The sequence below is a fragment of the Parambassis ranga genome, chromosome 21, assembly GCF_900634625.1.
Source record: "Parambassis ranga chromosome 21, fParRan2.1, whole genome shotgun sequence".
In the NCBI taxonomy this organism is placed as follows: Eukaryota; Metazoa; Chordata; class Actinopteri; family Ambassidae; genus Parambassis; species Parambassis ranga.
In genome coordinates, this window is record NC_041041.1 from 5,810,215 (window position 1) to 5,823,071 (window position 12,857).

Sequence of the window (12,857 nt, forward strand, 5' to 3'; positions counted from 1 at the left end):
ATGGCTCCATCTTGTCTGTATATGTACATCCAGGTACAATATACTGATTTTATAATATTTTGTTTTATTTTAGGATGACTTTTAATAACATCTGTCTAGGGACTACAGATGAAAAACTCATATTTACAGATATGTTAATTATCATGCACTGTCCCTGAAATACAAACCTGTCAGTCAGGTTTTAGTGACAGTTTAAATACTGTGTTTAATATATAATCATATAAACTGCAGTTTAATCATGTATGCAAGAAACAAACATAATGAAAATAGAGCTCCTTGAAAGGTTTTGTGTCAATGTGTGCACTGCTTTATGTTTTCATTATACAAACGGATGATTCTGATGATTCTTGGTTTGATTTAACTTATTGTATTATCTTCAATAAAATGCATATAATTAACTACAATGACGTATTACAAGTCAAGTTGCAGTTTTTACTGTCTGTGCAGACTCATAACACAAACCGTAGATACATGTAGTGAACCAATTCTGCATGACAATGTAGCATAAAGTCAATTAAATGCTTATACAAAGGAAGACTTGATTAATCACTCTAATCATCTCATCATTACATTTAAACAAAGCTCTTCAATAAATATGAAAAACTCCCAAGAGATTATTTTATTTTATTTTATTTTTCTCACTGGCAATGAATACAAATGTTATAGGTTTATTATAGAAATATTTAATAAAATATGACACTGGGTGTGTCCAGATAAAGGCCAGGAGTGTTCACCAGCTTTCTTTAAGTGTATAAAACACAGGTCCTGTTGCTGCTCTTGTTTTTCTGCATCCCATGAGGTAGTTTAAAGATCAATGATCTGCTGCTGGTGTTGACCAACATACCTGGTCCTGTGTGAAGAGCTCAAAGATGTGCTCACACACATTTGTAAAACCTCTCACATGCCTCAAAGCTACCACCATCATCCCAGTATACCACCCATCCTGTTACTATGACTACAGCCCTGTTTCTTTGACTCACGCCATCATGAAGGGATGTGAAAGGCTAGTCATGCAACAAGTCCATTCCATATTCATATCCCTACTCCCCCTTTCAGTTTGCATATTAGACCAACAGATGATGCATTTTGAACTGCTGGACTGGCTGGATGTAAAACACTCTCTCTGCTATTGGCTACTGGGAGACCACAGGCAGTCATAGTTGGCAACGACACATCATTCACTATCGTGCACCCACCTCTTCATCAAGTTTGCTGATGACACAGTAGTGGTGGGTCTCATCAACAGCAAAACATAAACCTAGGGTTGTACATCATGGGAGAACTCTTATGGACACACAACACTGCATCACACTACTTTCTACCCAAACTGAGGAGTGCAAGAGCTCCAGTACCAATCATGCATTCATTCTGAGTCACTATTATCTCAATAGAGATTAAGATTAAGTTCCAGAAAACCTTTATTTGTCCAACAATAGGAAAATCACGATGTTGCAACAACTATAAGAGCAGCAAGATTATATATATAACATATGCCTGCCTAGCCCACAAAACAGTCAGTACTGTGGGATTCTTCAGACTATATATATACATATATATATTTAAGACTATATTGTCTTAAATTGTTCTCATGTGTGCTGCACAATGATGTCTTTGCAAGGATGAAACATGAAGGGTTTAATGTTGACGACTTACCATCAGTCTAAAAATCAAACAGCAACAGGTCACATATTAAATCAGTAGATGTTCATGAAGCCTCTAGAGTCTGACATGTTTATGTCAGGTTAATGAGACCTGTGGAGAGTGAGGTAGATAAAAACAGACTCAAGTTTGCTTTTAAATTCCTGACTTAGTGTAGCACAGATGCATGAATGTGGCATGTCAGATGTCAACAACATCTCACTTTAGATGATCTTCATGGACATGGATGGTAAATTTAATGTAACACATATAACTCTTGATGGGTTTGTGGAACTCAGCAGATACAGATATCTTTATTTCATCATCACATTTACATCATATATTCTCATTATGTGTTTTAATTCTTCTATTGTGTGCATTATTGTTGTTCACAAAAACCTCCATGAGCCGATGTATGTTTTTATTGCAGCTTTGCTCATCAATTCTATTCTGTTCAGCACTCTGATCTACCCACAGATTCTGATTGATCTTTTGTCAGAGAAACAGGTCATCTCTTACACTGCTTGTCTCTTTCAGTGGTTTGTATATTACGCTTCAGCAAGTTCTGAATTTTGTCTCTTAGCAGCCATGGCTTATGACAGGTATGTGTCTATATGTAAACCTCTGCACTATGCAAACATCATGACAAAGACAACTGTCAGTGTTTTCCTGCTTTCAGCCTGGATTCTGCCTTCTTGTCAGACTCTAGTTCCAGTTGTGCTGAGCGCCAACATGAAGCTCTGTACATATGTTTATGAGGGAATCATCTGTAGCAGCACAGTGTACAAGCTTCACTGTGTCAGCTCCAGACTATTACATTTTTTTGTGGTGGCTGCGATAAATGTTGTAGTGCTCCCTGTGGTTTTCATACTCTTTACATACACCAGGATATTTGTAATAACATTTAAAAGTTGCAGAGAGGTCAGGAGGAAAGCTGCACAGACCTGCTTACCTCACCTGCTGGTGCTAATCAGTTTCTCCTGTTTGTGTACTTTTGAAGTGCTTCTAGCTCGACTGGACGACACTTTTCCTAAAACTGTACGTTTAATAATAGCATTACAAATAATTCTGTATCACCCGCTCTTTAATCCGATCATATATGGACTTAAGATGAAAGAAATCTATAAACATCTCCGAAGCTTGTTCATTAAAACACTCTAATGTGCAGCAAACTGTGCAGCTCGACAAAAAAGGTATTAACTGTAAATATGTGTTCTGCCGCAAACTGCATGTAAATATTACATGCCAGTTTCTGTCAGGTTTTAGTGACAGTTTAAACACTGTGTTTAATATATAATGATATAAACTGCAGTTGAATCATGTATGCAAGAAACAAACATAAAATAGAGCTCCTTAGATGGTTTTGTGTCAATGTGTGTATAAAGGAAGACTTGATTGATCACTCTAATCATTAAATCATTACATTTAAACAATCAGAATCAGAAGCTCTTCAATAAATATGAAAAACTCCCAAGAGTTTATTTTATTTTATTTTTCTCACTGGCAATGAACACACATGTAATATGTTTATTATAGAAATAAAATATGACACCTGGTGTGTCCAGATAAAGGCCAGGTTTCTTTCAGTGTATCAAACACAGGGCCTGTTGCTGCTCTTCATCCCATGAAGTAGATTAAGGATCAATGATCTGCTGCTGGTGTTGACCAACATACCCAGTCGTGTGTGAAGAGCTCAGAGATGTACTCACACACATTTGCAACACCTCCTTGAACCAGGCTGTTGCTCCCACATGCCTCAAAGCTACTACCATCATTCCAGTATACCACTCATCCTGTTACTATGACTATGGCCCTGTTTCTTTGACCCCCACAATCAAGAAGTGATGCAACAAGTCCATTCCATATTCATACCCCTACTCCCCCTTTCAGTTTGCATATTAGACCAACAGCTGAGGCAATTTGAAATGCTGGACTGGCTGGATGTGAAAATTAAGTTCAAAAAACAAATCAAGGTTCAAAATCCTTTATTTGTAGCACAATGGGAAAATTACATTGTAAGATTGTGCAAGAGCATCAACATAATGTAACACACAATATAAAGACTAGTATAAAAACTATAACACATACGTGTGTAGTTATGGGAGGAGGTATCAGGGCCTCTGTCCCTCCACCTCCAGATTGAGCAACACCCCCCCCACCCCCTTTATTCTTATAGATGCCCTTCTCTGTGTTATTTTGCACTTACCACATTGGTAAACCACTCAGATGTTTTTGATCTTTGCATTAGATCATCTAGCTGAATTCATTAAGGGTTTTATTTAATGCTTTTATTGTTAAAATGTGTCTTCTTCTGATTTTTTTTTCAGGGGGAAATATCTGCTCCTCAAGTGTTCTTTATGTTTTCAAAAACAAGCTCTAAGTGAAAGCTATTAGCAGGATCTTCACCTGTATGCTCACACATTTTATTCTAAAGGTTTACTTAGTGAATCCTCTGGATTCTTGTTGACCTTTGTCTCTTTTCCTCCATCACATGCGTTCTTTTTCAGATGCATCCCTCTGTTGTGCAGACATGAAGAGCAACCAAAGTCTTCCTCCACTCGTTTTTCAGTTCACACTGTTTTCAGATTTTGGACAGCTCAGATATCTGTTCTTTATTCTGTGTCTGTTGCTCTATGTGTTGATAATCTCTGCTAATCTCGGGATTATACTCTCAGTGTGTCTGGAAAAGTCTCTGCATCAGCCCATGTATGTTTTCATCTGCTGGCTGTCTGTTAACTCTCTGTACGGCTCAGCCGGATTCTTCCCCAGGTTCCTGATGGACATTCTGTCCGACACTCACTTCATACCACGTCCATTTTGTTTCGTTCAGATGTACGTTATTTACACATATGCATCATGTGAACTGACTATTATCGGCATCATGGCTTATGATAGATTTGTTGCTATCTGCCAGCCTTTACACTATCACAGTAAGATGACGTTTAAGGTGGTTTTACGTCTTGCACTCCTCGGTGTTCTCTACCCTGTGTTTAGTTGTGGTGTTTGCCTCTATCTTTCAGTTCGTTTGCCTTTGTGTGGTAATAAGCTGCACAGGATTTTTTGCTCTAACTGGCCTGTGGTTCAGCTATCTTGTGTAGACACAACTGCAAATAATGTAGCGGGTCAGTTTGTCACAGTAACAACCCTTTTCATCCCCCTGCTCTTCGTCCTGTACTCGTACCTGCGTATTCTGCTGGTCTGCAGGAGGAGCTCTGCTGAGCACAGAGGAAAGGCGATGCAGACCTGCCTTCCTCACATCATCACATTCGTGACCTATTCATTTTCTGTATTCTGTGAGCTTTCACTGACTCGTTTTGAAGCTAAGCTGAATCCACTCATCACAGCTGTTTTATCTTTAGAATATCTGATCATTCCCCCGATCAATAATCCTCTTGTTTATGCCCTGAATCTACCTCAGATCAGACGAGTGATTTTTAGAGCTCTGATGGTTCACAAAGTACATCCTTCCAAAAGGTAAAACTAAATTCCATAATGACTAAAATTCCACATATGTTCAGTGTATGCACTCATATTGTTTTATAAGGCATATTGACATCCATCAGAATCATATTACTGTATTTTAGGTGTAGTATTGCAGATAATTAATTACAATGACATATTACAATTCAAGTTGCAGTTTTCCTGTCTGTGCACACTCATAGCACAAATCATATACTTGTAGTATGTACTATAATACTTGTAGTGAACCAATTTTGCATGATAATGTAGCATAAAGTCCATTCAATGTTTATACAAAGGAAGTCTTGATTGACCACTCAATCGTTTCATCATATGTTACAATAATCTACCATCCATGTCCATGAAGATCATCTAAAGTCAATTCTTGCTAAATCTTGTATAGTATTTTTAGCTGTATTTAGGTGTATATTATTTTGTATTTTAGACAAAAATAGTTCTTCAGGCTAAAATGTTTACTACACAACTGTTGCATCACATCATATTATATTCTTTTTGTTCTTGTGTTTGAAAAAAAAATACCTCAGATACAGATGCCTCATGGTGGCGCGAGAAAGTCATATCATGGACTGATATTTCTTTTAGGTCAGTCACCAGTCAGTTGGTAATGAAATCCAGTAATTTGTGGATTAGGAGAATGTTACCTTTAACTTCTTAAAGCTTTTGTAATAGAATTTAATGATAAATGTGAAGACTACTCCATGGCTACAAACTACACAACTGTTGCATCATGAAACATACTATGTTCTTTTCTTTTTTGACAAATGCAATCAAACAACCCTTTTCACTAACCCTTTTCACTTGTTTGAAATTGTTGTGTTTTTGTTCTGTGTCACCCTGCAGTTCATTCATCTGTAGGTGTACAGTAGCTATGAATAAAATACCTTTTTGATAGCACTTGAAATACTAGCAAACATATTAAAACTATATACAGCTTGAATGTAAACACTTTAAACTATACACATTCTATTTGTAGAAATCTTGAAGTCATTGCACTGCAATACCAGCATCACTCTCATGATGATCAATAACACGATGATGTGAGCAACTAACTAAACTAAAAATGACTGATGCAAGTCGGAGAAATGAAACCAAAGCAGAGCTGTCCACACCTGCAGTTCCCTTTATGGCCTCTGGAGGGCTGGCTCCAAAATGACTGAAATTCTGCCAAACACATCAAGTTTATATGCAGCCTTTATACATCCATCTTCCATTAACCTGCTTTGTTCTGCAGTGCAGGGTCACAGGGGGCTGGAGCCTATCCCAGCTAACTAATAATAATAATTAATAATTGAAACCTTTATTAGTCCCACAATGGGGAAATTGCTCAAGGCAGCCCAGCAAAGAGCGCCATACACCAGTGAGTACACTGGAGGCTATGCAGGTAAAGTGTCTTGCCCACGGACACACAACAGTGACTAGGGAGGAGTTGGGATCGAACCACCAACCTTCCGGTTACGGGACAACCCTGCTATACCGCTGCGCCACTGCTGCCCACAACTACAGGTGAGAGGCAGGGGAGGAAGCTCATGGCAAATAATATGGATGCATTGTCATAGCCAGCAGTTCAGTGTGTGGTGAGCAGAAACATTCCTTCACAGTATGCCCAGGATTACACCACCACACACGTACCGTACCGCTCCACATATCGTCTCTGTCCACCTGCACTGTCCTAAGGCCGGGTAGGCACTTTGTTCTGTCCTGTCGCAGCCAGGTCTCCATAAAGCACAAGATGCTGCTCTCTGTTTCACGTGTGGAAGACGTGAAGCTGGCTACATGGTGTGCTGACAACAACCTGCTCTTGAACACCAGCAAGACCAAGGAACTCATCATGTTGGCAGCGTCACAGTCCACCACAATTCCAAATACGGACAAAGAGGGGGAGCACGAGCAGAGTTGAGCAGGTCAGGCGATCACGAAAGCAGGAAACTCGCTTTGTCACTCAAAGCAGCAACGCCCATAATTATGCATAATTTTAAGTCTGAATATAATTAGTCCGTAGTATTGACACGAGAATATAACTTATCAGTTGAGATGTTTTTTTGTACCAGGCTGTAAACATGTTCATTTCTTCTGTGAAGTTGGCCATTTTAACATGGAAGTCTATGGGAAATGACTCGCTTCTGGAGCCAGCCCCCAGTGGTTGTGGCGTGAACTACAAGTTTTGACACCTCTGCAAAAATTTGCCACTGTAGTGGCAGTGTGTGTAGTGTACTGAGTGGTCAATCAAGACTTCCTTTGTATAAACATTGAATGGACTTTATGCTACATTATCATGCAAAATTGGTTCACTACAAGTATTATAGTGTATAGTACAAGTATATGATTTGTGCTATGAGTGTGCACAGACAGGATGACTGCAACTTGAATTGATTGTAATATGGCATTGTAGTTAATTATCTGTATTTTATTGAAGCTAATACAATAAGTTACATCAAACAGCTTCTAGGAATCATCAGAATCATCGTTTGTATGAAATGTAATGAAAACAAATAAAGCAGTGCACACATTGACACAAATCCTTCTAAGGAGTTCTAGTTTCATTATGTTTGTTTCAGGCGAGGTCACAAAAGCAGACTACAACAATGAATGGTTAAGATGATGTTCAATAAAGTTTAACAGTTCAAAAAGGGTTTCACAATGAATGTGCTCCGGAGTTTTCAGGCAGGGTGGTGTGAATGGCAGGCTGGCTGGAGGAGCATTTGCAAACAGTCCCTTCGAAAACAATCAAAAAACAAGAGTCACTTGACTGACCACAAAGATGAACACTAGGAATAACACCAAGAAAAACTAGATCATGAGGTCACAGCGGCAAGAGAGTTACCAGTCACTGCTAACAATCCGGAGTCAGAGTGAGGTCCACACATTTAAGGAGTGAGGTGGAGTTGACAAGACACAGGTGCACCAATCACCAGCCAGCGGGAAGCCATGCCCAGCCACACTAAAAAAAGAACCTATAAAAGGAGGGGGAGCAGGAAAAAGCAAGGCACCAAGCACAATGCAAAACATAAATGTCCATTAATTCCCCAAACACAACACTATTTTCATTATATTACAGTGTTATAGAGTCTTAAAGTGTCACTAAAACCTGACAGACACCGAGCTAAAACCAGAAATACTGACTGTCATTTTGTTATAAAAAATAGAATATTGCATCAGTCAGTATGAATCTCAATAACACACAGAGACACCATGAGTGTGTGTTGGTTTGCTGGTAAGATGGTTTCTGATAAACACAAACTGAAGCACTTATGATTAACTACACGTGGCATCAAATATTTACATGCAGTTTGCTGCAGAACACATATTTACATTGAATACCTTTTTTGTTCAGAGAAATTGCTGCTCTGCACAGTTTGCTGCACATTAGAGTGTTTTAATGAACAAGCTCCGGAGATGTTTATGGATTTCTTTCATCTTAAGTCCATATATGATGGGATTAAAGAGAGGGTGATACAGAATTATTTGTAATGCTATTATTAAACGTACAGTTTTAGGAAAACTGTCGTCCAGTCGAGCTAGAAGCACTTCAAACATACACAAACAGGAGAAACTGATTAGCACCAGCAGGTGAGGTAAGCAGGTCTGTGCAGCTTTCCTCCTGACCTCTCTGCAACTTTTAAATGTTATTACAAATATCCTGGTGTATGTAAAGAGTATGAAAACCACAGGGAGCACTACAACATTTATCACAGCCACCACACCGTACAAATGTAATAGTCTGGAGCTGACACAGTGAAGCTTGTACACTGTGCTGCTACAGATGATTCCCTCATAAACAAACATACAGAGCTTCATGTTGGCGCTCAGCACAACTGGAATTACAGAGTGACAAGCAGGCAGAATCCAGGCTGAAAGCAGGAAAACACTGACAGTTGTCTTTGTCATGATGTTTGCATAGTGCAGAGGTTTACATATAGACACATACCTGTCATAAGCCATGGCTGCTAAAAGACAAAATTCAGAACCTGTCGAAGAGTAACCTACAAACCACTGAAAGAGACAAGCAGTGTAAGAGATGATCTGTTTCTCTGACAAAAGATCAATCAGAATCTGTGGGTAGATCAGAGTGCTGAACAGAATAGAATTGATGAGCAAAGCTGCAATAAAAACATACATCGGCTCATGGAGGTTTTTGTGAACAACAATAATGCACACAATAGAAGAATTAAAACACATAATGAGAATATATGATGTAAATGTGATGATGAAATAAAGATATCTGTATCTGCTGAGTTCCACAAACCCATCAAGAGTTATATGTGTTACATTAAATTTACCATCCACATCCATGAAGATCATCTAAAGTCAAATGTTGTTGACATCTGACATGGCACATTCATGCACCTGTGCTACACTAAGTCAGGAATTTAAAAGCAAACTTGAGTCTGTTTTTATCTACCTCACTCTCCACACGTCCCATTAATCTGACATAAACATGTCACTCTTGAGGTTTCATGAACATCTAATGATGTGGCCTGTTGTTTGATTTTTAGGCTGATGATAAGTAGTCAACATAAAACCCTTCTTTTTTTATGTTTCATCCTTGCAAAGACATCATTGTGCAGCACACATGAGAACAATTTAAGACAAAAATAACTGAAGAACAACACAACAAGAGAACAAGAGCTGTCAGACGCCTGAGCATGGTGATGTCATTGACAACACAATTAGAAGAAGACTGAACAAGCACAGTTTGTTTAGAAGGGTTGTTGGGAGAAAGAATCTTTTTCCCCAAAAAGCACATAGAAGCACAACTAAAGTTCACAAAACTGCATCTGAGCAGACACTAACACGTCCAGCTCCCCCTGCTGGTCATTAATGGTTCAGCATTGGAGAGCTGCCATACACCAAATTTCAAGGGTCGTACACATTGACAGTAAGAACTATGCGCTTCCGTCATGTCAGCCGTGTGTTTCTGAAGAGCTGATTGGGGCTCGATGGGAGGCCCCGGGACGGTAGACCACCACCATGTTGGCAGCATCACAGTCCGCCAAAACTCCAAATACGGACAAAGTGGGTGAGCACGAGCGGAGTTTGAGGAGTTCAGGCGATCGTGGCATAATTTTAAGTCCAAATATAACTAGTCCGTACAATAGACACTAGAAGTCCTGTACATATGACAGATTTGACCAAAGAGTTGCCAGAAAGCTACATTATTTAGCTAGAGTCAAGTTACGGACGTTGAGCTCATACAGACACTTGTGTTAAGGGAACTAATCTCATCAGATTGTACTGTAACAATCTTGTGAGCAGTTTTAGCTCCCACGGGACTGTCTGTTTATGTTGCTGCTCGCTGAAGAAGATGAAGTTTGTGCAGCACCTTCAGTCTCGATCCACACCAGCATCCGTTAATAGCTCTCATTTGATGTTGAACATTTGATGTATTATGGAGGCTTGGCCTGTATGTGTGTATTGTTTTGGTTTTGTCTCTCTTCCTCCCCCTCCCCCGTTCTTGTTACTTCCAGGTGTCCACCAGTAGAGTGGGTTCAGCTGTGTGGGGGAGTGGCTGCTTAGCTGTGGAGAAATCGGGTCAATTGCATGCTGGGTAAATGCTTGAAAAGGACGCTCTTTCAGTGGATCTCGCTCTCTGCCGGCCTGTTGTCCTTTGGCTGCCATTAGGGTTCTTAGCTTTTAGTTTTGTGCTGTGGTGTGAGGTTGGGACAGGTAAGATGGGGTACCCTAAACATATCTGCCAGTTTCTTTCCCCACTTCCTGAGTTTTGGTTGTAACTTTTGGTTTACTCTAACTTATGATAAAATGACCTTTGTCTCTTTTCCTCCATCACATTTGTTCCTTTTTTAGATGCATCCCTCTGTTGTGCAGACATGAAGAGCAACCAAAGTCTTCCTCCACTCGTTTTTCAGTTCACACTGTTTTCAGATTTTGGACAGCTCAGATATCTGTTCTTTATTCTGTGTCTGTTGCTCTATATGTTGATAATCTCTGCTAATCTTGGGATTATTCTCTCAGTGTGTCTGGAAAAGTCTCTGCATCAGCCCATGTATGTTTTCATCTGCTGGCTGTCTGTTAACTCTCTGTACGGCTCGGCCGGATTCTTCCCCAGGTTCCTGATGGACATTCTGTCCGACACTCACTTCATACCACGTCCATTTTGTTTCGTTCAGATGTACGTTATTTACACATATGCATCCTGTGAGCTGACCATTCTCAGCATCATGGCTTATGATAGATTTGTTGCTATCTGCCAGCCTTTACACTATCACAGTAAGATGACGTTTAAGGTGGTTTTACGTCTTGCACTTCTCGGCGTTCTCTACCCTGTGTTTAGTTGTGGTGTTTGCCTCTATCTTTCAGTTCGTTTGCCTTTGTGTGGTAATAAGCTGCACAGGATTTTTTGCTCTAACTGGCCTGTGGTTCAGCTATCTTGTGTAGACACAACTGCAAATAATGTAGCGGGTCAGTTTGTCACAGTAACGACCTTCTTCATCCCCCTGCTCTTCGTCCTGTACTCGTACCTGCGTATTCTGCTGGTCTGCAGGAGGAGCTCGGCTGAGCACAGAGGAAAGGCGATGCAGACCTGCCTTCCTCACATCATCACGTTCGTGACCTATTCATTTTCTATATTCTGTGAGCTTTCACTGACTCGTTTTGAGGCTGATAAGATGAATCCACTCATCACGGTTGTTTTATCTTTAGAATATCTGATCATTCCCCCCGTCAGTAATCCTCTTGTTTATGCCCTGAATCTGCCTCAGATCAGGCGAGTGATTTTTAGAGCTCTGATGGTTCACAAAGTACATCCTTCCAAAAGGTAAAACTCTACATTTCATAACGACTAAATTTACAAATATGTTCAGTGTATGCACTCATATTGTTTTATAAGGCACACAGACATTATCTATTACTATCTTTCGGGTGGCACAAGGTGTGTATGCATAGTTCAGTTTGATTCTCCAGGCCTACAACTGAACACACACATGAAACAAACTATGTTCTTTTCCAACAATGTCGACTAGAAGAAGGTGAGATGCAGAGTCCTGCTACTTTATGGACAATAAAGGAAAAGATGAGGAGTTTGCCAGTGCTGGCCACTAACAGTATCCAGCATGAGGCCAACAGGCCAGAGGCAACCTGTGTGTGGAAGCTTATTAGACTGAAGGCTAACTGATCTTAAAGTACAGGAGTCCTTCAATGTGTCAGTTTTAATGCAGGTGCATGCCAGATGAACACCTCATGTGAATATGAGTAACTCAAACACACACGTCATGTTCAAACACAGCTTCACTCGCTGAGTTTAGAGATGAGGACATGCAGACCTGCCTGCCTCTCTGAACTATTCTCTCTGTATTGTGTGAGGTTCTGTTTTGCTTTAAGGCTGATGAATTTCATCCCTTTGTCATAGTCTTCTTATACACTGAAGAAGTTAAACCCTCAAAAATGATATTCATATTTCATATGCATGCATTGGCCTATCAGTTATGATTTAATGCAGAGTTTAAGAAGTCCTCTTTTTTTGATCTGTCACTACCCCCTGCTTACTGCACAAACTGCAGCATGTGATCAATCTAAAGTTTTATAAGAAATAAAATAAAGCATTCTGCAAGTGTCCTTACACTTCACTGTATTACAAAATACAGTGAAGGTTGGCCAGGCCCAAGAGTTTGAGCTTCCCTGTACAAGGAGCAAGGTGTTCTATGTCTGTAAAACCAGTTTGAAAATATTCATATTTCCCCAGTTTGATCATCACTGATGATAGAAATCTTCTTTATGTAAATTTC

At 39.8% G+C, this 12,857-nt stretch overlaps 4 protein-coding genes across 4 annotated transcripts; 3 read left to right on the forward strand and 1 right to left on the reverse strand.

The window, feature by feature from the left end:
- The first annotated feature begins 1,881 nt into the window (after nt 1-1,881).
- Nucleotides 1,882-2,799, forward strand: LOC114426875 (olfactory receptor 6N2-like). Its single transcript, XM_028394536.1, has one exon. The coding sequence runs from the start codon at nt 1,882-1,884 to the stop codon at nt 2,797-2,799; it is 918 nt and encodes a 305-aa protein (XP_028250337.1).
- A 1,369-nt stretch (nt 2,800-4,168) lies between these two features.
- LOC114426876 (olfactory receptor 51L1-like) lies at nt 4,169-5,116 on the forward strand. Its single transcript, XM_028394537.1, has one exon. The coding sequence runs from the start codon at nt 4,169-4,171 to the stop codon at nt 5,114-5,116; it is 948 nt and encodes a 315-aa protein (XP_028250338.1).
- Nucleotides 5,117-8,481: 3,365 nt separating this feature from the next.
- Nucleotides 8,482-9,408, reverse strand: LOC114426877 (olfactory receptor 4A15-like). Its single transcript, XM_028394538.1, has one exon. The coding sequence runs from the start codon at nt 9,406-9,408 to the stop codon at nt 8,482-8,484; it is 927 nt and encodes a 308-aa protein (XP_028250339.1).
- Nucleotides 9,409-10,943: 1,535 nt separating this feature from the next.
- LOC114426878 (olfactory receptor 51L1-like) lies at nt 10,944-12,665 on the forward strand. Its single transcript, XM_028394539.1, has 2 exons — nt 10,944-11,843; nt 12,633-12,665. The coding sequence occupies exons 1-2, from the start codon at nt 10,944-10,946 to the stop codon at nt 12,663-12,665; spliced, it is 933 nt and encodes a 310-aa protein (XP_028250340.1).
- The last annotated feature ends 192 nt before the right edge of the window (nt 12,666-12,857 follow it).

What these genes read in the sequence shown, in the direction of transcription:
- LOC114426875 (XM_028394536.1), top strand. Translation starts at nt 1,882, where the DNA reads ATGGATGGTAAATTTAATGTAACACATATAACTCTTGATGGGTTTGTG.
- LOC114426877 (XM_028394538.1), bottom strand. Translation starts at nt 9,408, where the DNA reads ATGGATGTGGATGGTAAATTTAATGTAACACATATAACTCTTGATGGG.
- LOC114426876 (XM_028394537.1), top strand. Translation starts at nt 4,169, where the DNA reads ATGAAGAGCAACCAAAGTCTTCCTCCACTCGTTTTTCAGTTCACACTG.
- LOC114426878 (XM_028394539.1), top strand. Translation starts at nt 10,944, where the DNA reads ATGAAGAGCAACCAAAGTCTTCCTCCACTCGTTTTTCAGTTCACACTG. An exon ending in ATCTGCCTCAGATCAGGCGA is followed by an intron (nt 11,844 to 12,632) that starts GTGATTTTTAGA and finishes CACAAACTGCAG; the next exon opens with CATGTGATCAATCTAAAGTT.